Source organism: Aulostomus chinensis, chromosome 14 (assembly GCF_037954235.1).
Source record: "Aulostomus chinensis isolate RoL2024-O1b breed Wild chromosome 14, RoL_Achi_v1.0, whole genome shotgun sequence".
In the NCBI taxonomy this organism is placed as follows: Eukaryota; Metazoa; Chordata; class Actinopteri; order Syngnathiformes; family Aulostomidae; genus Aulostomus; species Aulostomus chinensis.
In genome coordinates this window covers 23446370-23468925 of record NC_141333.1, presented here as the reverse complement: position 1 = coordinate 23468925, position 22556 = coordinate 23446370, and the positions used below count along the sequence as shown (strand labels likewise).

The 22556-nt window shown below is 46.1% G+C and overlaps 2 protein-coding genes across 3 annotated transcripts; both read right to left on the bottom strand.

Annotated features, from left to right (window-relative positions):
• Nucleotides 1-93: 93 nt before the first annotated feature.
• Nucleotides 94-7876, bottom strand: rabggta (Rab geranylgeranyltransferase subunit alpha). Its single transcript, XM_086223661.1, has 17 exons — nt 7756-7876; nt 7399-7431; nt 7167-7277; nt 6625-6749; nt 6342-6529; nt 6008-6265; nt 5815-5898; nt 5648-5730; nt 5452-5545; nt 3552-3659; nt 3421-3472; nt 3256-3344; nt 3020-3108; nt 2820-2936; nt 2624-2737; nt 2424-2511; nt 94-1579 (listed from the first exon to the last, which is right to left on the bottom strand). Exons 2-17 carry the CDS (start codon nt 7399-7401, stop codon nt 1431-1433), a joined length of 1752 nt encoding a protein of 583 aa, XP_086079787.1. The 5' UTR covers nt 7402-7431; nt 7756-7876; the 3' UTR covers nt 94-1430.
• Nucleotides 7877-8048: 172 nt separating this feature from the next.
• Nucleotides 8049-21983, bottom strand: LOC147250248 (Fc receptor-like protein 3). Of its 2 annotated transcripts, none has more exons than XM_086224715.1 (9): nt 21803-21983; nt 20927-20965; nt 20534-20833; nt 19348-19641; nt 18964-19227; nt 18838-18879; nt 18097-18181; nt 17840-17994; nt 8049-10392 (listed from the first exon to the last, which is right to left on the bottom strand). In XM_086224715.1, the coding sequence occupies exons 1-9, from the start codon at nt 21831-21833 to the stop codon at nt 10319-10321; spliced, it is 1284 nt and encodes a 427-aa protein (XP_086080841.1). In that variant the 5' UTR covers nt 21834-21983; the 3' UTR covers nt 8049-10318. The 2 variants fall into 2 exon arrangements, 1 of the variants encoding a protein (XP_086080841.1); XR_015119295.1 differs by having other exon boundaries at nt 10314-10392; nt 10640-17994.
• Nucleotides 21984-22556: the final 573 nt, after the last annotated feature.

Genomic DNA, 22556 nt, shown 5'->3' with positions numbered 1-22556 from the left:
TCAGCTGAAGGCTCCAGATTGCTTGTACATGGAAGACAGTTGACCTTTTCTTGGTGATGGACCAGCGTTCTGTGCGGTGTCTTTGCCAAAATATTTCTTTTCGGAGGCGATTTTTAATGTCAAACTGATTTTTCAAATTCAGTTTCTCTTAAGGGAATAGATCAGAATTCCTGACCAGGGATCCGACCTGATACTGATTCAAATAGCTGCATCGCCTCCATCAAATTCAGTTCTATGGTTCTTGAAGATATGCTGGAAGGAGAGATAGTGATAGTAGCTTAATACCAAATAAATGTATTTATTTATTTGTTGCATTCTGTTTAATGCTGGCAAAGCAATGTTTGAGTCGTGATGGCTCCAGTGTCTTCAACAATGAGGCATGGAGCTCATCAAGAACATGCTGGTAGCCGTGGGTTCTCGGTATTGGCTGAGTACCCGGGTACCTGTATCACACTGAGACTGATAAAGTCAGATTGCTGCATCCCTATAATTTACGTGATTAAATTATTTCAGTGTTGCTTTTCCTGTCGTCTTTTGAGCTGTGAGGTGTGTCGTTCCATGAAGTCAATATCGATCCTCCCAGACGACAGTTGAGTTTCTCGGAATACCATGTGAGAGGGAGACAACCCTCAAGCGTCATACGTGCCAGGGCTGAATTCATCACATGAAAAATCCAAACCAATGAGCGAATGCTGAAGTAACTCCAGGCTGAGTCAAGTGATGCACTCCTCAACCTCAGCAGCCCGGCAGTGCTGTGAAAGCGCCTGGTACACAGGGATGGGCTGAATACACCTGTCACACTTCCAAGAAGTTCTCTGAGAGGCAGTGACACAATTTGAGATGTTTTATTATTACTGGGTCTGTGACTTATTGTGCAACAGTACTCTGTCATATATTAAATGTTTTACACAACTGTTTAAAAAAATATGAGAAAACGTGAGACTTATGATGAGGGTGCGATACTCTGATCGCGAGTTCGACGCTTATCTTCGGTTCTGATGGTGTTAAAGCTCAGACAAGCAATAAGTCAGTGCTGCTGCTCGCAAATCCATGTAGTCAGTTACCACATTATCAGGGCTTCAGCATGCAGGTGGGTGTTCGCACTGTGAAACGTTCATACATTTGGAGAAACGCGACATTGGTCATCACACACACATACACACACACACACACACACACACACACACACACACACACACACACACACAAATGAAGACTTTTCACCGATTGTGTTAGATGTTCACATGAGCATTCAGAAGCTGTCAGACCCTCAGGGTCAGTGTGATTGAAATTCTACCAAACAAGTGGAACAAGCAAAGTCACGAGAAGCTTGGAAAAATATCCAATCCCTCTTTCACAAACAAACCCGCCCCAGACTGCCAGGGACAATTGAATGACGGGACGGCGGGGGCAGTGATTCCTGCGTCTGATCAGAGCAGGAGGTCTGTGACGGAGGGCAGCAGTTCAGCTAACTCCGCCTCGATGTTGGCAGTCTGAGTGACAGGGTTGCCACGGAGATCCAGGCACCTCAGCTTGCGGCAGGAGGCCAGTGGCTGAAGATCTGCCACCGTACAGATTTCTGGGCATTTCAGTTAACGAATAAACCTCCAGGTGCTGAGAAGCATTAGGACGACATGTCCTATTACTAACACACGTCAAATATGATGCTCGGATATGAATGTATCTTTCTGAATATAAAACATGGAGATCAAAACGTAAACTTCAGAAGGAGCACCTTCACTCTCGCCCCAGGCAGCTCGCAGACGTGCATCAGAGGAAATGAGGCGTGAAGGGGAGCGAGTGTGCCGTGATGAGGTTCAGTCTCTTCCGCCCTTTATAAGCTGTTTGCTCTGTGAAATAGCAGCGCTGATTTTATTTACTCTTCCCACTAAAAACTAATGATTAATGCAGAGATGAAGTGTCTTGTTGCCGCTGCAATTTCCTAACACTGTAAACACCACCCTTGTTTATAGAAGCTCTTTTACATGACACTCCTCACACCATCAGCCTCTCACACTCGGCTGTTTGGCAGCTCTGAGGCGTGCACACTCAGGGCTGATTCACACTTCTCTGGAATCACTGGTGTGCCGTCAGAGGAGAACCCCATGACACTGCTACCATGCAAGACAGTAGATGTTCCCAGCAAATTAAAGGGAGCAAAAATTAGTTGCTGAACAATTAGTATAGCCATATTGCAAAATAACAAAACAAATATTAAGAAAATGTCATCGCAAGAAAAAATCATTTTGTAACATCCATTATGGCTGCCACAGGAAGTGAACAGCTCAGCCTGAGACCTTATAAAAATCGTGTTGCGTTCCGGAAGATTCAGAGAAACGGTTCTTGCAGACATGAACAGCGAGCTGCAGTTACAGGGGCACAAATCTGTTTGCCAACGTTTGTTCACGTAGGTCAAAGGATACTGTTATTTTTCAAGAGAACTTCCTCCAGTTTGGGCAGTTGAAACACTCCTTCCAGTTTTTCTATCTGGTTGTTATCAGCCTCCAGGACCTGCAAGTGCGAGGAACAACAGAGGAACCTGTAAGTTGTAAAAGTTGTTGCAAAAATAGAATGAGAAGCACAGAAGGGATGAACAGTGGAGTTTGAAATCATCTCTGAGCACCTCCAGACACTGCAACATGGCGAACTGGGGAGGGATGCGCTGCAGCTGGTTACGGGACAGGTTGATGTGGGTAATCAATAACAGCTGGTCCAGGTGGCATAGAGTGGTCAGGTTCTGTTGGAGAACAAGTACGTTTTCAGAACATCCCGACATGACAGCAGCTAAACAGGATTTGGTGTCATCATCGGAAGCAAACCTTGTCAGAAATACTGAAGACGCGGACCTCCGCGTACTCCATTTTCAAAATGGTGTTTTCGATCATGAACTTGCTGCACAGGTCGCTGTAATAGGCCGAGCGCATGGAGTCCACTTCCTGAGGGGGACAATTAGTGTTCAGGCTAAAATACACTGAGTGTTTTGAGTCGGCGTAAAGGACTGTGGACTGTTCCTACTCACTTTGAGCGTTTGGAAATGAGCAAGCGTCTCTTTTTCATACCCCAGGGGGTCCAGTGCCCTCATCAGCAGAATAATGGTCAGCAAGCACCCTGCCAAGGTAACAGGAGCGGTTCAGTGGTGATGTGAATTCATTATCACCAGCAGCAGCGCCCAACTGGCCTCTGGTCTGTTTACATGCAGGGGGGGTTGTGGAACACAAGGACACACGCGGCTGCAACGAATTTAAAGGCACTCACACTTATTAAGCGGCTCCATTTCTTGGAGTTGATTACAGGACTGCAGCTCAGACTGCAGCACCGAGGTTTTCTCCACGGACAGTTCACACCTGCAGGGACAGACCAAACAATGTTCCTGTCCTTTCAAAAGTAGACACCGTTACTGCTGTTGAGTTCCACCAGTACCTGAAAAGTTCCTGGTCAGTAGCAGAGTCCCGACACCAGCTCTCAGTTCGACCTGCGGGAGTGAACAGAGGGTTGGAGCTTAAAAAGATGCGCGTGTGTGATTCAGGCCCGACGAGGACGGCATGCATCACCTGTGTACAGAGCGCAGTCTCTATGGGTGTGTTTCTCAGACCAGTGCACGGTCAGGTTGTGCTCATTTGTGATGTCGCTGATGGTTCCAGGGGGAAGATCGCAGATCCGAGCCGCAGTTAAGGAAGTTTCAAAGAGGACAGAATGACAATGATTGATGCATCAGTGCTGCACCCCCCACCTCAGACTGGGGAGTGCAGCACCAGGCCACGTACACTCATCCGACTCCTCAAGCACAGACACGGCCAACTGTGTCCCCGCGGATGCTTGACGGAGCCGAGAGCCGAACCAGTGGCTCCTGTACTGGTAGGCAACACAACAGACTAAACTAAAATAGGATACTGTTGAGCTTTGATTAAAAAAAAAAATTATACGGTTAGAAATACAAATTTGTGACAAAATGACACACATTGACTGAGCATCTTGTCACGTAAAGATTAAAGGGAACTAATTTCCAGCTCCATTTGTTTCTGGGAATCAGCACCTCTGCATGATTCACTGTTCACAGTAAAAGTCATTTTTAACTTTATTCTTTCAGCTGCCATCACTTTTAGCTGTTTAATGTTCATAAATAAAATAATCTGTTAGTGCATCAACAAAAACTGACTTTCAAAATGTCTTGACTACATTATATTATATTATGTTAAAAACACGGGCGGCACGGTGGAGCAGTGGTCAGCACTGTGGCCCCCCAGCAAGAAGGTTGTGGGTTCGTGGGTCTTTCTGTGTGAGTCTCCATGTTCTCCCTGTTCCTGCTGGGTTCTCTCTGGTACTCCAGCTTCCTCCACAGTCCAAAGACATCAAGAGGGACCAGGTTAATCCAGACTCTAAATTGACCGTAGGCGTGGCTGGGAGAGCCAATGGTTGTCTGTCTCTATGTGTTGGCCCTGCCATGGACTGGTGACCTGTCCAGGGGGAACCCCACCTCTCGCCTGAAGGCTGCTGGGATGGATGTTAAAAACAGGCCCTTTTATCTGATTTAGACGCTGATTGTTGAGTGTTTCTAACTTCTACTAACTCCTATTTGAAAAGTTGGATTTTTGCAGTGACCACAACACTTTCTACTGATGGACGACCACATACAAGCATCCCTGGCAAGCTGATCTGTGCCGGAGAAGACAGTAAAAGTTAATATGGAAACACAGCAGCCGGAGCAGCCTGAAGCCTAATTGTTCACACTTGATATTACATTGAATACAAGCGGCCGAAATGAGTTTCCTCCTCAGGGTGGCTGGGCTCTCCCTTAGAGACAGGGTGAGAAGGTCAGTCATTCGGGAGGGACTCAGTCGAGCCGCTGCTCCTCCATGTTGAGAGGAGTCAGTTGAGGTGGTTCGGGGATCTGGTGAGGACGCCTCCCTCGGGAGGTGTTCCAGGCATGCCCAACTGGGAGGAGGCCTCAGGCCGACCCAGGACACGCTGGAGGGATTATATCTCTCGGCTGGCATGGGAATGCCTCGGGATTCCCCAAGAAGAGCTGCTGGAAGTGGCTGGGGAGAGGGCAGTCTGGGCTTCCTTGCCGAGGCTGCTGCCCCCGCGACCCGGACCAACCACATAAAGCCGACAATGACCATCCACTACTGTACTTGAAATAAAATAAAATGTGAAGTTTAGCCTGTGAATTCAGAACAAAGCAGAGATGAACCACGATTCTCCAGCAAATGTATCAAGTTTCTCTCTTACACCTGCTTCCCTCCCCGACAGTTCTGGGTTTGTGCATTCAGCATTCCAAACCATTACGCTGATCCAAGTTTCCAGGTGGAACCCTGTCTCTTTCTCAACATGCACATACCGTAGCATCTAATCAGCCCGTGGCATGAGAGGCATGATGAGAGCAGAACTAATATCCTGTTCAACCAGTGGCTCACAGGCAGCCCTGCGTCTCTGCTAAGGGAAAGGATACCCAGACAGGACTGTGTTTAAAGCGTGGATGGACGCTCCTCCACTCCACTCTCTGGGGCTGACCATCCAGCACCAGCAGCAGGCCCACCGACTGCGCCTGACAAAGAGAGAGGACACGGAGCAGAGGTTTGCAGGAAGAAACCAAACTATATATAATAATAAAGCAACATTCCTCAGATGCAGAGGGGAAGATACGCACGTTGACAGGCCGGGAGAAGGCGACAGCCACTCGCTCCTCGTCACGACTGACATACACGCAGCTGATCATCTCCTCGCGTTCCGCTGTTGGACAGACACTATGTTGCGTGACAGGAACTATGGAGGCATCATAGCAGAGCTGCTGTGTATGAGCATCCAGGTACAAACCTCTGCCTAGTAACCAACGGTAGTAGAACCAAGCACTCTGGTCGTTGGGGTCGGTGAAGAAGGCGTTCTGAACCAGCTCGTATTCTAGGAGCAAAATAACACATGAGACATCAGCAGCACTTGCTCAGACTCATGCTGCCCCCTGTCTGTTACTCCTGGGTATTGCAGACTAGGTGACCTGCTCTGATTTCACCTTTGAGGAGCTGCTCCTCGCAGACGCGATGGGAGTGGGTTTGAGGAGAAGGCGGGGCTGATGACTGAGGGGGCTCGCGGCAGGGTGATGGGGGTTCAGGAGACTCCGGGTGGAGCAGTGGCAGTAGGGTGCTGCGGTAATGCCAGCTGGAGTAGTTGGAAAAGTTGGAGCCGATAAGACGATGGGTGAACTCCAGCTCTCGATCCACGGGCACCCCGGACATCTTCACAACCATCCGGCGGTAATCCCAGCAATGAACTGGTGGAGAGAGGAGGACACAAGAGCTCACAGCAGAATTAACACAACTGCTCCACTTGGCTGTTCCGTCACTCACAGTTGCGGTCATCCATGCTGAGGCAGCGATCACACAGGGTCAACTCCTGGGCCCAGTTGGGCTGAGGAAGGCGTGCCGCCACCCAACTTCGATGGTGCCAGCTGCCGTAGGACTTTGGATTCACCTTCAAGCAAGACTCCAGGAAGGAGAGCTCCGCCTCGTAAATCTTCTGCACTTCCTTTTCATCCCTGAGGCAGATATGGAAAAGCAAAAAACTCACATCTCAAATAAGTTGATTATTAAAGGTTCTTATGCCACAAAAGGTAGAAATCCCGGGTCTGACTTCACGGTCTCCTGGTGCATTAGGATCTCCCTTCTGTAGTTCCACAGGGTCGCAAAGTCCGGATTGGAGGACAGGAGCTGCTGGGTCAAATGGAGGGCCTCTTCATCCCAGATCCCCTCTTTCCTCTGTCATGAAGAGAAACACACAAATACACACACACACAAGCAGGTTAAGAGAGAGAGAGAAAATGCTTTTGAAATTGTTACAAAGGCACAACTCAGTCTGAAGCAGTACAGAGTAAAACAGGTGAGCTTTACACAGTCATAAAAAGTGTGTGTGTGTGTGTGTGTGTGTGTAATCTATCTGTTTATGCTTAAGATGTGAAGACTGACGACTTGTAATTGTGTAACGATCTTAAATCATGTTTTTTTTCTATGTTTTTTCAACAAAAGATTTGGTTTTCTAGTGTCTGCAGCCGACTGACGGCGTTCTGGACAGCAGAGGAGGAGCGACGTGCGAGGATCTAGGTTATTTGTTGTGTGGTTTGTTGACAGCATGGCAAATGCACAACACCAGGAGCCAAACGTGTTGGTGTAGAGGACCTTAGAGAAGCAGGCGTCTCGCGCAGCGATGTAGATCTTCAGTTTCTTCTCCCGCTCCTTCCTCTTCTCCTCCTCCTGCTGGGCTGTGGATTTAATCTTCACTCGTCCGTGCTGTCAAAGGCAAGAAGACAAGGAGGTGCGGCAGGTCACACTGGGACTGCACACAAGTATGCGTACTGGGTGACGGCGGGGAATTATTCCAGAGAACATGGAGGGATGACACATCACTTACCATCCTCTCTGTCTGAAGGAGGTTCCCTACAGTCTAGAATGAAGAGCACATGGGGGGGGTGATATTAATCAGGTCACTGACACACACACACACACACACACACACACACACACACACACACACACACACACACACACAAAGTTCAGACACTAGCAGTCCTGACGCTAGCAGGTCAACACTGTAATCAAGCTAAAACAAAGGACACAAACACAGCAGAGTATGTTAGCATGCTAATTAGCTTCGTCGCCAGTAAACAACATTGGACTGGGCTCATTCATACCAGCACACAACACCAGTATCCTCCCAGTAAACGTCTGCTTGCGTCACGCACCAGGAGCGAACGTCGCATTCACTCACCTGTCTCCGTGAAGGCGCGGCTGTCCGCTTACTAGACTTGCTTTCTGTATTTCAGTATGCTGTTGGATTTGTCATGTCACTATTCTAACGACTACAATTCTTTTACTTCCGTCTCAGGAAGATAACGTCACTAAGCGAGCGCCCTCGCACTCGCTGTGGTTTGTTGCCCTCTGGCGGAGAACACCGCAAACGACAAGACGGGAGCTCAAATGATTGGCACCCTTTATTGTATAATAATAGTATTATCATTAATAATAATACAGTTTTATCAAGAGTAGGTTCAATGATAAATCTTTGTATTTTAATGTCCTACAGTTAAACTTACAGCAACCAGCAGATTATGAAGACGGGAAAAGAACTTACATTACAATTGAACAAGAATACAAAATATTTCTTGTGACGCTGTAATAATTTCATTTGCTGGTCTCCTGTCCTCATGTGTCATAAACAATGTACAATTTAAAAACATTTATTACACAAAACAGGAAAAAAAAACCTGCAGAATCGATCCCCTCTTGCTTGATGCAGCTAATGGTCTTGATGCTACGGGTCCCAGTGCGTTGTGCCTCTCTTCACGGTGAAGTGCAGCTTTGGCTGACATTCACAAGCTCAGCTCTGAAGAATCATTTCATTATGTTGATATTTCCGGGTTTGATTGCCTGCAGTACGTGTGGTTGTGCAGGTCTGCATCCTTCGGTGAAGGTTAGCGAACTAACAAAGTATTGTTAATTTATACATCAAATTTCATGCGCAAAGTCAAATTCAAAGTTTAATAAATTAAAAGCGATCAAAAAGCAGCATAAAAAGATAAATTACAAATGAAGATAAATATCTTACAGTGGGCAGAAAATGAGAACAACTGCATGAACATAAAGTTCTTAAGTTCTAAGTGTGTACACAACTGAGAGAGAGAGAGAGAGAGAGAGAGAGAGAGAGAGAGAGAGAGAGAGAGAGAGCAACTCTTATAGTTTGTCAGGGAGCAGAAATCCTCGCTGCAGAAGACAATCTTTGGTTTAATATCCCTGTAGAACCTTCTCACTTCCTGGGAGGATTCTTCACGTCCTTTTGCCCTCCTCTGTTTGTCCTCCTCCCTTCCGTTTAAAACGTTACTCCACTGGGAACTGGTCATGGCCCTGATGTGACTCGCATCCGGAGAGGAAGAGGAGAGCCATGTGTAGTAGAAGTAAACAGGGACGTGGAGGCCGCATGAACAGACTGGATTTGAAGTTATTGTTCAGGTGAATGTTGAAGCAAATGATGGGTTGAGGAGGAGAGAAGAGAGGGAGAACGTTTGCCACAGTTACGATTCCCTACGAGGAAGGTCGATCCAGGGGGAACGTCTTCCTGGATACTGACACAGGTCGCGTGGCTGTTCGGACTGAGGTCGCATTTAAATCTGTATCTGATTTGAAAGCATCACAGATCAAAGTGGCCCAAAATTGATTTGAAAAGATCTGAATCCATGTGATTTGTGCTGTTCACGCTTTCATTAAATAATCAGCTCAGGGTCTGGGGGGGGGGGGGGGGGGGGGCAGAGGCTGATGCGGGCAGCCTCTAGTGTTTCCTGCAGCTTCAGAACAGGTTTAAGCTGCTGACCCCTGAATTTCTCATCAAGGTGGATCCCATCCATGTCAGGACAGAGTGTCCCCTGCCTCCAGGACTTGATCTTCGGACTCACACTCACTCACGCACACTTGCTCTCACTACCAACCCCGTGCAGCACGATGCTCCCTCTCAAGTGTTTGTGCACGAGCGTGCCAGCGGTTGACTAAGGAAGACGTGGATTGCACTTGATGATTTATTCAAGAGTTTATCAACGTTTTGAAGAATTTCGCTGTTGTTAGAAGTCGGCCCCCATTAGCTTCAGGCTAATAATATGTGGCTGTCCTTTTCTGAGGCAGGGGGATTAAGCACATCTTCATGAGATAGCGATGCTGTGTTGCTTTGAAGAGTAAATTACACTTTCTGGTTGAAGTAACGCTTTAAATCGAAATATTAACAGTGGCGTTAGTGAGTCATGTCGTAGCTCTACGCGTCAAAGTCCAGCAAGATGTTCAACATCTGAGGAAAACTACAAAGTTGCCTCACACTGCTGCATCAAACACACCTGGACAGGAATCTCTGTTAGATTAACTCCTCCATCTGCTGGTAAACTGGCAGGAAATGCTAGTTGATATTAGCATTCTTGTTATCGGTGTCATGAAACCTGTCACCATATTGTTTCACCGCTGAGGACAAGGTGTGTGTTCTCAGCCGGTCTCCTCTAGTGAAAGCCACAGTAGCGTGTCTCCACACACCTTCCCCGAGAAGCAACGTGTGTGTTGCCACCCCATCCACCGTAGGAGCAGCTGCAATCAATACTAGCAGGGACACGTGAGACCTGGGGGGACTGGGGGGGGGGGGGCACATGAACATGCTGCGCATCACTTCCTCTTTGATCTCTTGAGGAGTGTCACACACAATAACAGCCTGCCACCATCCTGGCGTGTCATCAAGGGTTATTTCAGTGTGACCCACTAAACCCACCGAGTGTGCCGATGTTGTTCCATCCTCCTGTGATGGTTTAACAGAGGTTCTCCAACGCCTCAGCCTCCCAAGAGAACAAGAGAAGTTGTAGGATGCGTTCCATCTCTTTTGCTGCCAGACAAAGCAAAACCCAATCAGTCAGACTTGCAGCAGCTCTTACACGCTTTAACAAACCTTAAAATAAATAAATCACACCATTCTCAGCTAATTGGCTAGTTAGCAAATGTATTTCAATTGACTGACACATGTTCACATACATATGTAATATATTTTATTATCAAGATGGCAAATGTGAAAGTATTATGAGTACTGGGGGAGAGTGAATATGTGAAGCTGAATTATTCTTTTTGCATCTTACACATCGCATTAATTCCTGCCTTCCACAGGAACAGCAGAATCTGTGGGATCAACAGTGTGTTGAGTTCCTTGGTGGCCCTCTGGGATCCGTCTGAGGGAAATGGAGCATCGACCACGATGAGCTTCCTGCCTCTGACCACTTCACTTCTCGCTTCTGACTGCTTGTTCGCGTTCTTCCGCACTCAAAGTTGTCTTTATTTCCATACGGCGCTGCCAGAGGAGCTTTTATCAGCCCATTTATCAGCAGGCAGGCTGAGCCTGATCTCCAGGAAGAGTGATGCTTCATCCTCCACTATAAAACTAACCTGGTCTCCATTTATATTTGGATCTGTTTTACCAACATGTCATGTTATCTAAAACTTAAAGACAGATATCACAGCAGCTTTGTTTGGATTATAATGCATTTAGTAAAGAACAAAAGGGAATTGTTATCGTCGTTTTTTTTCTCAAGTGAGGAGGAGGAGATAATCAGGAGCGTCTCTGCTGCTTTAGATGACCGACAGAAATGAAATTCTCTTGTTTTTCTTCTGAAATGACGTAGCTGATGAGTTATTTTTAGATTTACTAATTCTTTTCATTTGAACGACGGTAATGTCAAAAGCCAGAGAAACATTTTTAGAAAGGCCCTGACATAACACAAAGCACTTTTTTTTAGGTGAGATGAAAGGAAGCTAGAAGGGGAAGAGAAGTTCAGTGGAATCAGACGAGAGCGACTCCCCACCTCCCATCCGGTGCTGGGAGTGATTGAAATATGCAACAACGATAAAAGAAGGTATGATAAACTCGTGTGTTGTGGTGCAGTCAAACTACATCTCTCTCTCTCTCTCTCTCTCTCTCTCTGTCTGTTTGTGAGGGAGATGCAGTTGTTTTATATTTTGTGTATTTATATCAGCACATCTTCACGCTGGAGCCCTGCAGAAGCCGGCCCCCTGACTCACACGCTGGAGGGAGGTTTGTTGAGTTCACCCTCTTTTATCACTCTTGAGCTAAGCTCCAACACCGTGATTCAGCGAGCCATGTGCCTGGTGGAGCTGGGGACGCTGGTGGCCCCTGGCGGTCCACCGGCCCCTATCCTCGCTGAGGTCAGACTTGTCTGCGCAGCTAAAAGCTTGATGGCTTTAGCGTCTGAGGTGCAGGGGACACACGTACATAGACTGGACATGTTATGTTTCTGGTTGAAACGTGGCTTGACAGCACCACTGGTGCTGCAACACTAATCGAAACATGTCCCCCCAATTTCAACTTCCACCAATCGACCAGACAAAGTAGGGGGGGGGGGGGGGGGGTCGCTACGATCACCTCCACCGAGCTTGTTCTCAAGAACATTGACCTGGGAAGTTTCAATTCATTTGAATATCTTGCGATTGAGAACCGCAAGAACCCTTCGTGCTCTGTGTCAATCCACCAAGACATTCAACACTGTTCTTAGAAGAACTAGCAGAGACAATCTCAGTCTGTATCACCAAGTACGGTAAACTTATCCTAAATGGCGACTTGAACATTCACATAAACAAAGACAATGACATCAGGGGCCTCGAGCTCTGAACACAGCTTATTGACAAACCCACCCACAAACATGGAAACACTCTGGACCTTCTAATAACAGCGGGGCTAAACACTGAAAACGTATCAGTTGAAGAACTCCGTATTTCTGACCACTGCTGTGTATTTAACAATACTAAACTAGGCCTAAAACAACCAGAAATGAGCTTTTAATATAAAAGAAGGCAGCCAGATGCCAGAGCTGAAGTTAAATTCTCTGACATTAGGCAACAACTAGAGCCATGCGGTGAGTCCTCTCGAGACGTGATCGTCCAAAACTTCCATAACTCCCGAGCAACGGCCCGAGACACTGTTGCTCCACTAAAAGTCAAAAAGGTGACAACTGACAGAATCTCCCCATGGCTAAATGTCCCTAAGGTTAGAGAACGCAAGAGAGGATACAGAGCAGCAGAGAGGAAACGGAGGAAATCCAAGCTTGCAGTTCACTATGATTTATACAAAGACACCATGAACACCTGCAATAAAGAAATACGACTAGCAAAAAGGAATATTTTTCCACAGTTATTTCAGAAAACACTGGAAACTCTAGGGTGCTGTTCTCCACCCATCGCAGCAACAATCAGCCTCGAAATGCGACAAACTTGCAGTGTTCTTCGACGACAAAATAACTACAATCAGGGAGAGTATCGACCATGACTTAAATGGGATTCACATACCGACAGAACTACAGCAACTATGGAAGATTTCACGTGTGACACTACCAGACCTGCACTGGCTGCCAGTTGCATACAGGATAGATTACAAAGTCCTTCTCTTCGTATTTAAAGCCCTGAATGCGCAGGGACCAGATTATATAGCCAGCTTCCTTGTAAACTACGAACCCCCCAGGGCACTGCACTCATCAACCGCCGGCCTACTGGCGCCCAGAAGTGCTCTGAAGACAGTCGGCAGCGCAGCATCCGTAAAGTGTGCCCCAAAATTATGGAATGCATTGCCCCCAGACATCAGCAAGGCAAGCTCATTAAACATCTTTAAAAGACAGCGAAAAACGCAGCTTTTCACCCTCGCCTATAAACCTTAGCCTACCGGCCATGCCTTAGGCCCACAGCTATATTCTTCACTCTCTGTACACGTTATGCATGTAACGTTTTAAGTGCATGTAATGATTTTACCCTCTAATGGGCATGCATTCTACTGCACTCTTCTGTTTTACTGTACTATTTTAAGCTAAATTCTTGTACTTTTATTCTACTGCACTATCTTAAACCTAAATTGTTGTCCTACAGTGAACTGTGTTACTGTTGCACCTGATACTCTACCTTAACCCTAAATTGTATCCCATGTTTTATTGTCTAATAAGCTCTTATCTGTTTTGCCTACTTTTGATCAACTGTAAAGCACTTTGACCTGCGTGTCATGCACGAAAGGTGCTCTATAAATAAAGTTATACTAACTTACTTACTAACTTCCATGAGCGCAGTTGTGCGTCTGTTCCATCAATCCTGCCAGGGGCAAACATAGTGGAGCCTCTTTCCCTGACATCTTCAGTCACCTGAGCTGTGAGGACGCAGACTCACTTGTTCAGTTGGGACTCATTCTGTTGTCCTCCACCACCTTGTTTTTTTGCCCGTATGTGTTGTCGTATGAGTTCCAGGATTGTGTCAGTATGTTCCTTTAGTTCATTTAATCATAAAAATCCTGAAGTTCCTCGAATGCGGCCTGCCTGTCATCTCTGCGTTGGGCTGCTCTTGCCACACCATCACCAGCTGTGACATTTGGTTTGCTCTTACCACTGTTCTACCGCTGGTGCCTCGCTCTGCTGGGTCTATCAGGCACTGGAAGACTTGTCATAAAAAAGTGACTGAAAGTAAACCAAAAGCTCTCACTGCTGTTTCCTGTCTCATGTCACTTGTTTGCTATCGACCTGAGGGATGACTGTGAGGGGGGCAGAGGTCACCGCAGGTCACCGCAGGTCAGCGGCCATGAAGGTATGAATTGAGGTGTCTGGGTAGATTTGTGCAGCACCTTGTTGCTCTCCCTCTGCGAGTTACAGTCGTTCTGCTTTACTTTCTGGTCAAATCTGTTCTTTGTGTTTTGTCAACTTTAATTCTTAGAAACGAGACAGATGAAATCACAAGAGCGTCAGGAACGATTCAATGGTTCTACATCATCAGGCGCCTGACAGGGAAATTTTACAGCTGATTTTTGCCGGTAACGGATCTTTAACATTTACATTTATAAACTGCAACATGTCGTGTAAAAAAAAAACATGTAAATGTGAATAAAAAAGAAAAGATTTGGAAAAATAAATAAGATTCATATATTTTCCGCATCTTCCTCATCAGAAACTAAGCCTTTTAGAAGAAGAGAAAACCTGCATTGATAGAAGTTTTGACCATCAGATCGACGCGTTACAATGACGAAGTCCATCAGTGACCATTAAAATAAGCCAGCACCTCTCAAACACCTCTCTGCTGCTGAGACCTGCAAGAAGCTCCGGTGTTGTGTCGCCACATCTGCCGGAGATGAAAAGCTGCGTCGGTGTCAGTCTCCAGGAAGACGTGGGACACAGGGCACGCAGGAACATGCTGCACATCACTTCCTCCTTCATCTCCTCTTTTCATGTCAAACACAGCGAGATCTCTCCGCCAGACTGACACGTCAACAAATGATTTCAGTTTTAACCACAAAGCCCTGCTGAGCCGCTCAGCGTGCTGTTCTTTTTTGGTCCTCTCTCTCCAGTTCCCATGAGGCTGTCCCCTACTGAGCAGCCCGGTTTATCATGAGAGCCCTCTGAAGTTCTGACGCGGTTGTCATCGCCGCTGTTAGACAAAACAAAGCTTGGTTAACCTTCAGTTCAGCCTCTGCTGTCACAGTTGTTCCAGCCAGTCACCCACCACTTAATGAACTTAATTAATAAAAGTTCTGAGCAGGAACCTGCAGCTCAAGTAAACTTTACTTCTGTATTTCTTGCAGAGAGCACACGTGTCAACATTTCACAGCATTCCTTGTACCAGTGCATATTTAATGAGGCTTGACTCTATCTGGGTCGCCTCCATGACGTTTCTGCAGACAGCAGCAGATTTTCCCTCAGTGTGTGTCGCTGAAGCAAAGGACCACTCCATTCATTACAACTTCTGGCCCAACCACAGTTCTGTCACCTCTGGCTGCCAGAGAAAGTCTTTGGCAGAAAAAAAATATTCCTCTTAAACCCGCGGGGCATTTCCCTCCGTGACTTTGGCAGAGAGTCTGTGTCTGCATGCATAATTTAGATGGGACTGGATGATCATGTCTTGGTACTTTGTTATCGTAACTGTCCCTGCACACGGGCTCATAGAGCGAGTCCCTCCAGTCGAGTCCCTCCTAGATTAGAACGTCTTCAAACAGGATTAGATTTCCTTTTGAAATTAGATGAACCCTTTAAATTAGGTTTCTCCACAACATGAAGAAAAACTGGACACCAGACATGGTTAGAAAACAAAAGATGTTTTGTAGCGAGAAGTGCTTATTTTACAGTCACACACTTCATGAAACTCAACACAATATTCAAAAAGCTGTCATCAACAAAGCCCCCCCCCCCCTTTTCAGACACAGTGAAATAATGGTGCTGTTTTCTTTTCTAAAATGATCTTGTCTATTTTTGTATTATTATTTCTGTTTACTTGTTCATATATGCACATTTGCATGTTCAAAATAAAATCCCTTCGACTGCTACAGCTGTAATTATCCTGACAGAGTTCTAAAGGCAGGTCTGGTAAAGAAAGGACACTTGAATCTAGATCCTTTATGAGTATTCATTGTGTCGTGAAATCAGAAACGAATCTTGCCGCCAGCTAGAGCTCATGTGCATGCAGATTGTGCACAGAAATTTGCAGTTTAGTGTCTGTCCCTGTCCACAGTTCTATTCCCCCATTTCACATTTCTTGCTGGAATACAAATATTATGAACATTTTAACCGGACAAAGACACTTAAAATGAGATATTCTCAGATCCCTGTTGGGCCTCAGTCCTGATGGTGGAGCTACAGAGAAATGTCACAGCAATTCAGCCACGTCAGCTACAACTATGCCAAAATGCAGCCCCAGACGAGCTGAAATTTCCACGTGCTTCAAACTGGCAGTGATGCTGAAGTCTGTCACTCTGTTTTTCTTCTAAACTGGAGAACTCGTCATCTCCAGCCACATTTTTGCTCAAATGACCCCAAACTTTCTTTCCTTAAAAAAAAAAATAAAAATCCAGCAAGATATTTGAATTATCAAAACTTGAGCGTGCATAGTTTGACATGGAAACACGTGAGTCGTATGTAATTGGAAACATGCTCATCTTGCATGATGCGCTGTTACGTTGGTGAAGACTCCCCGTCGTCCAGTTCATCGAAATACTAAATGTTTGACCTTTCACCTCTCATCCATGAGGCTTCTTCAGTACTTCAGACCTATTTTGTTACTTTGTGCTACTGCAAAACCTTCTGCTCTGAAAAAATAACAGCAAAGATGAAATGACGTCCCAACTTCCCTGACATATTGTTTCAAGTATTCGTAGACACAGTTGTGTGACACAGGACACTTTTAGAGTAAATGTAAGCAGGCAATGAAAAAATTCAGATTAAGGTTAAAAATCTGAAATGGGCATCAATCTCCTGAGTTTTGCATCCACACTAAGAGTGCATGCTCAAATCTGATTGATAAAACTTTACCTCTACTTAACCACAGGCAATAATCTATAAATCACAGTCTAGTCTGAAATGTGCAGCCTTGGATCGGCCTCGCATCCCACCCTCGAAAACGCCCGCGATCAACCGCAGACGATCAACGCAGAACAGCTCACGAAAGTGGACGAGCCTGCTAGTCAGAGGAGGACCAACAAATGGAGTCACCAGGCGGCGCCACCAACATCACCTGAGGTTCACACGTCAACCAGGACCCTTTGACCGGTGCACATGACTCATTTAAAACCTTTCACGTAGTGTGATTAGGACTGATGATGAGGATAATTAGGAAATAGATGCACTGTAATCATTGTGCAAGAGCTGTCACCGGCTCTATTTTTGTAGACTTTTGTAAAAAATAAATAAATTTAAATCCACGTGCAGGTGGTGAAGACAAACCAGGTGAGACGACTGCAGACGTGTGTGTGCAGGGTTTACACTCAAAATCACGCTAAAACTAAGAGTGCTCTGTGATAGGCACAGCACTAGGAGATATTAAAACTGATCATGTTCACTCTTCTGCAATTCTGAAAGCATTTTGATATAATTGAGGCTTTCTACAACGGATGGTGATAATTTCATCAGACACGGCCCGGCCCTCTCCTCTGCGCTCCAGCGGTGGAGAAGTGATGGTGTAACTGATGAAATATTGAGTGGACTTTAATTTATGATGTTCATATCACTTTCAAACTAAAATCTGCTACATAGCTCAGTGCAGCTACAACATACAATGATTAAATGAAAATATGACAAACATTTGATGATCTGGCTTCAATCCACCACCTACAGACCTGCATGTCAACTCCTCTCGCCCCAAAATGTTGGTCTGCTGGGTCAGAGTAAACTCGCTGTTGCAAACATTCTCCCGCAGCAGCCAAAGAGTGGGCTGAGCTGAGCAAACGGCAGAATGGAGCGAAGATGAAAATCTAGTTGAGGCAGCGGCTTATTGTTTTGTTTCTGCGCTCCAGGTGGAACGGCAGCTTTAGGTACCAGGATGTTGTTGCTTATCCAGCAAATTGGACATTTCCATCCAGGACAGGTCCCACTGCACTTCGGTCACATCCTGCTTGGTTGCAGGAAGCTCCGCCGCCGGTAGTTCCTCGTTGAAGTATGTCCAACAGCTGCGGTTGCAAAACATCTCGTGCCTTATATAATAGAATAATAATGATATCAATGTTTGAGTTTCGATTAGTGCCAGTATATTTAGGGCAGTAGAGAGGGAGAAGAGAATATACAAAAATGCTGACCTGTGGCGATGAGCCAGCCACGCAGTTAGAGAAATGAGAAAGAGAAGCACAATCCCACATGAAATAACGACCCAATGCCAGGAGCCTGTTGAAAAGAACACATTACTAATTAGTCCCATTAATCTGCAAAAAACACTTTATGCTTAAGAACCTTTAATCAGAAGTCTGCTAGTTTCCTGGTTGCCTCTCGGTTGGAATCAGTTCAGAAGCACCAGCCGCTATCAGAAGAAGCATCAGGATAGCAGAGTCTAATTTGGACAGGACACGTTTCTACGTAGGACATAAGAAGTGAAAGTACTCGGTGACTTTTTTTCTACAGCTCATAATCACCAGGAATTTAGCAGAACTTGGTACATGAGGAGGCACAGTTACCTCAGTGGGGATATTAGTTCATAGACAGGACACCGAACCTTGATTGCTCCCCAGCTGCAGACCACGTGGTCTTCGTGCTGGTCCCAAGCTCCAATAAATAGAGGACTGGGTCAGGAAGGGCATTAAAACCCGTGTAACCTATGTGGATCAATGATAACGGGAGCAGCTGACAGCTGAAGTGCGTACGTAAGTGTTTTAAGGCAACTGTCTCTTAAAAAGGTAACAGGCAACAAGCTTCTTTACACATTAGGACCTCTATCTTTTAGTGAGCGCGTGTCCTTGCCGCTGCACTGCCACGAACAATGAATGATGCCATTAATGGTTTTTCCACACAAAATAAGAAAGGTTAATGTGAAATCAGGAGTTTACCCTGGGTGGAGGCGGCCGTCGCGTCTGCAGATGTTGGATTACCTAATGACACCAAATGACATCTTTGAGTGATCCAGCGTGACTAATGACAGAAACAACAGCAGGCTGAGGGTTATTACGTCTTACGTCTCACTGATAACCAGCTTTCTGGGCTCTTCGTCTTTCTGTCCTGGGACGCACACTTGTAGAAGCCTTCGTGTGCCTGTGTCACATTCTCAATAGTCATGCTGATTACTCTATCAGTGCTGGCAGAGCTGTGGGGGATGATTTCGATGTCGTTTTTGAAGAAGATTGCTTTACTGTGGTTGCCTCTCCGGAACCGACAGGACAAGACCACCATATCCCCCACTGATACAGCAAAGGCAGGACTCTTCAAGATGATTGTCCCGTCTGTGGGACACACAGATTTTAGACATGATTAAAGTGACTCCTTCCTCCTCCTCATCTCATGATATCTGAGCTGCTTTCACACTCTGTTGGCCAGCGTCTGTTCTGCACAATAAAACTCACCGCTCACTGTGATGTTGATAGCGTTGCTGCGGGCCTCTCCACCCTCACACCAGTACAGCCCGCTGCCCTCGCTTACGACGCACGTAGGGGGTTTGTCTGGACTAACAGCACCCACTAGTGGTGAACACGGGTCACTGTGTAAGCCTCTGGCCCTGTTTCTAAGGTCATGAGGGAGAAGCCTCAGAACCCAGCCTGAGGAGTTGGTCTGACACACAGGGCACTGCACATTGAGCCTCTCCCCTCTGAAGATCTGACGGGTGGTTGGGGTCAAAGTCAGGGTGGGAGGGGGCAGCTCTGCAGGTGGGAGGGGGACAGAGAGGAGATATGTTTCACTGTTGGTCGACCTCAAGGTTTTCCCCTTCATGTCTGGTTAAGACTATAAAACTGGTCACATGGGACCCAAATAACTTGACCTGCATGATGACCCTGAAGGAAGTCTCATGATGGAATGTTTCATCTCTGTCGGTTGGATAATTATTAACGATCGCTAATAGATACGAGGAAAAGGGTTCTGTGTATCCATTATATTTTCAGTTGGACTTTAAAAAAGAAAAATAAGTTTTACTATCACGTCTGCGTTCATGTTCTCACTTTTGCGATCTTTCTGTTGTGTCACAAGTTGATGGTTCAACCAAAAAACACACATTTGGTAGGACTGGCAGTTTGGGTCCATGATGGAGGGACGAGAGGCTGCTGGGGAGGGACAGCACTTGGGGTTTGTTCATGCAAACAAACTAATACAACTGCTGATACGAGTGAACAGCTGTCATTGTTGACGAGTCGATTGTGAACAGAGGTCTTTTTTTAGGTCAAGCTAATAATTCTGAAGCTGCAGGTTTGCAAAGACGGAAGTCGACAGAGTTCATTTTCTATGGCGAACACTGAAGGTGCGTGATCATCATGTTTTCTGTGCAAAAACGTTTTCTTCAAAGTAACTTGTAACTGATGAGTTCAGATAAATGTAGTGGAGAAAAGAGTACAAAGCCCAGTCTAAGCACTCAAGTAAAGTACAAATACCCTGACACTGTACAGTACTTGAGTTATTAGTGACGTTAAACCACTGCGGGTTTGTCAAACTCAGTCATTTTTCTTCTGATGATGCAAAATAACCTTCTGTCCCTTGTGTGTTCTGTGTGTGTCAGAGAAACTTGACACCACTGCAGAGGTGGAGGCAGCTGCGACTCACCCGACACTCTCAGTGTAGCTGGCTGGCTGAGCAGCGCCGTGGTTGTGTTGCTGTCCCGCCACTGGACTTGGCACCAGTAGCTACCTGCATCCGCCCTCGTTACTGCGGTGATGGAGTAGCTGTCACCAGAGAGCAGATGCCTGGGGTTCAGGGTGTGAGTGGTGTGTGGTTTGTGCCTGAACCACCGGTAGCTCCACACAAAACTGGAGTCTGAGTCAACAGAGCAGAGCAGCAACACACACTCGCCGAGGTAGATGTGTGACCCCGGCGGCCACACGGACACACTGACCTGCAAAACCTCTGCAGGAAGTCACAAATACTTTTTAAAGTGTTTTACTTTTTTTTCTTACTTTGCTGTGTGTGTGTGTGTGTGTGTGTGTTCTTTATGAGTACCTTTGGAAGAAGCAACTTGGACAACAAATGCTGCCACGCCTGGAATAGAGAACATTTTTACTGAGTAACATCAAAGTACCCACACACACACACACACACACACACACACACACACACACACACACACACACACACACACAGAAAGTCCTCACCCCACCACAACTTGTTCCAGGGCACATTATGTTTAGTTTACAATCTGCTCTGCCAATCAAGAGTAAAATGTATTAACATGAATGCCACAGGCGGCTCAGATGGTTGGTTCCCATGTGGCAGCTCGCCAAACAGCCATTTGTGGTCCACTGCTGATTGCAGATTATATAACCAGCACAATAGAAAATACTTTCAAAACTGAGTATGTGGAGATGAATTCAACCCTTCTGAATTCACCAGTGTGGCAGACAAACACAATGTTCTGCTGAGATTTTAAACCATCTGAGCCACATTTCTGCTGCCACACAAGGGAGAGTTTAAGAGACCTTAATGAGACTGCTTAGATGGTTAACATCACCATGGGAACAGAAGGAATGCGCTGTGTTCCTGTGTCAGACGCTCAAATACACTCGTGCAACACTTTCGATTGAAACTTAAGACTGAAAAGGATGAGATCTTTGGTAACACTTGATTTCTATTCCCCCTCCTCAGATTCTGGCTGGTGCAGATCTTTTTAATTTAGCACTGCCACAAACTTCCAGCTAGAGGCTGAAAGCCCAGTGAATTTATAACCCTGCATCAGATAGGAAGGATGCAAGTCAGCTGAATGCGGATGCTTCTTGGACATCTTTTAGTCCAGCAAGGGAAAAATGAAGTGTGCCCCATGCAGGCCAGTCTAAACGCAGTCAGGTAGTAGAAAGATGAAGGGAAGGCAGTGATACTCACCTAGCAGGGAGGGGATGAGGATGATGTTCATTGTGTTGAGGAAAACACACTCCAAAGCTAAATGTAGTGATTTGAAGATGCCCAGGACCAAGTTAGCATCTGTTTTCAGTCCAGCCTCAAGTAATAGCACAGTCGCCGGCGACTATCACAGGGAACCGCAGACAGAGATGATCATCTTGGTGGAGACGTTTCCTTCCTCTGTCTACCAGTGGACAGGCGGAGCCATCAGACATCATGGGGCAGATATCAAAGGCAGGGACGTGAAAATCACAACACAAGTCATCTGTTTTTCCTCTAAACAAGCGTCGCCCCCCCCCCCCCCCGTCCCAAATACCTCTGCTGTTTTCTACATTTCAGTCTTTACATGTTGACTTGTGCAGGTTGTCTTTGTTCGTCCTATTTGCTCTATTAACATCCTGCCTCACATTAGCATATCCAATATTTGCTGGTGCTTATTCCATCTTACAGGAGCAATTTATTCTATTCAGTTATTCAGTATTTGGTAAATACACTGAGGGAAAACCCAACACCAGACTATGATTATGCCTCTGTGCCAGCAACGGCGGCGAGCAGGAGGCAGATGTCAGTACAGCTTTCCCGTTCTCGTTAAGAATTCTCATACATGCATCCTGTCAGAGCGCCGAAAGGTCAAGGTCAAGGTCTCTGTCTCCTCACGTGTATGGGATATTTGCCTTTTTGTCTTAAAGGCAATGTCTAACTATGCCTTCAGGGATTTCCTTTCCTATTTGGTACA

What these genes read in the sequence shown, in the direction of transcription:
- rabggta (XM_086223661.1), bottom strand. An exon ending in GAGACGCCTGCTTCTCTAAG is followed by an intron (nt 6,750 to 7,166) that starts GTCCTCTACACC and finishes TCTTCATGACAG; the next exon opens with AGGAAAGAGGGGATCTGGGA. An exon ending in TCTTCAGTATTTCTGACAAG is followed by an intron (nt 2,738 to 2,819) that starts GTTTGCTTCCGA and finishes GTTCTCCAACAG; the next exon opens with AACCTGACCACTCTATGCCA.
- LOC147250248 (XM_086224715.1), bottom strand. Translation starts at nt 21,833, where the DNA reads ATGAACATCATCCTCATCCCCTCCCTGCTAG. An exon ending in CCTCATCCCCTCCCTGCTAG is followed by an intron (nt 20,966 to 21,802) that starts GTGAGTATCACT and finishes TCTCTATTCCAG; the next exon opens with GCGTGGCAGCATTTGTTGTC. An exon ending in TGGCTGGCTCATCGCCACAG is followed by an intron (nt 17,995 to 18,096) that starts GTCAGCATTTTT and finishes CTATTATATAAG; the next exon opens with GCACGAGATGTTTTGCAACC.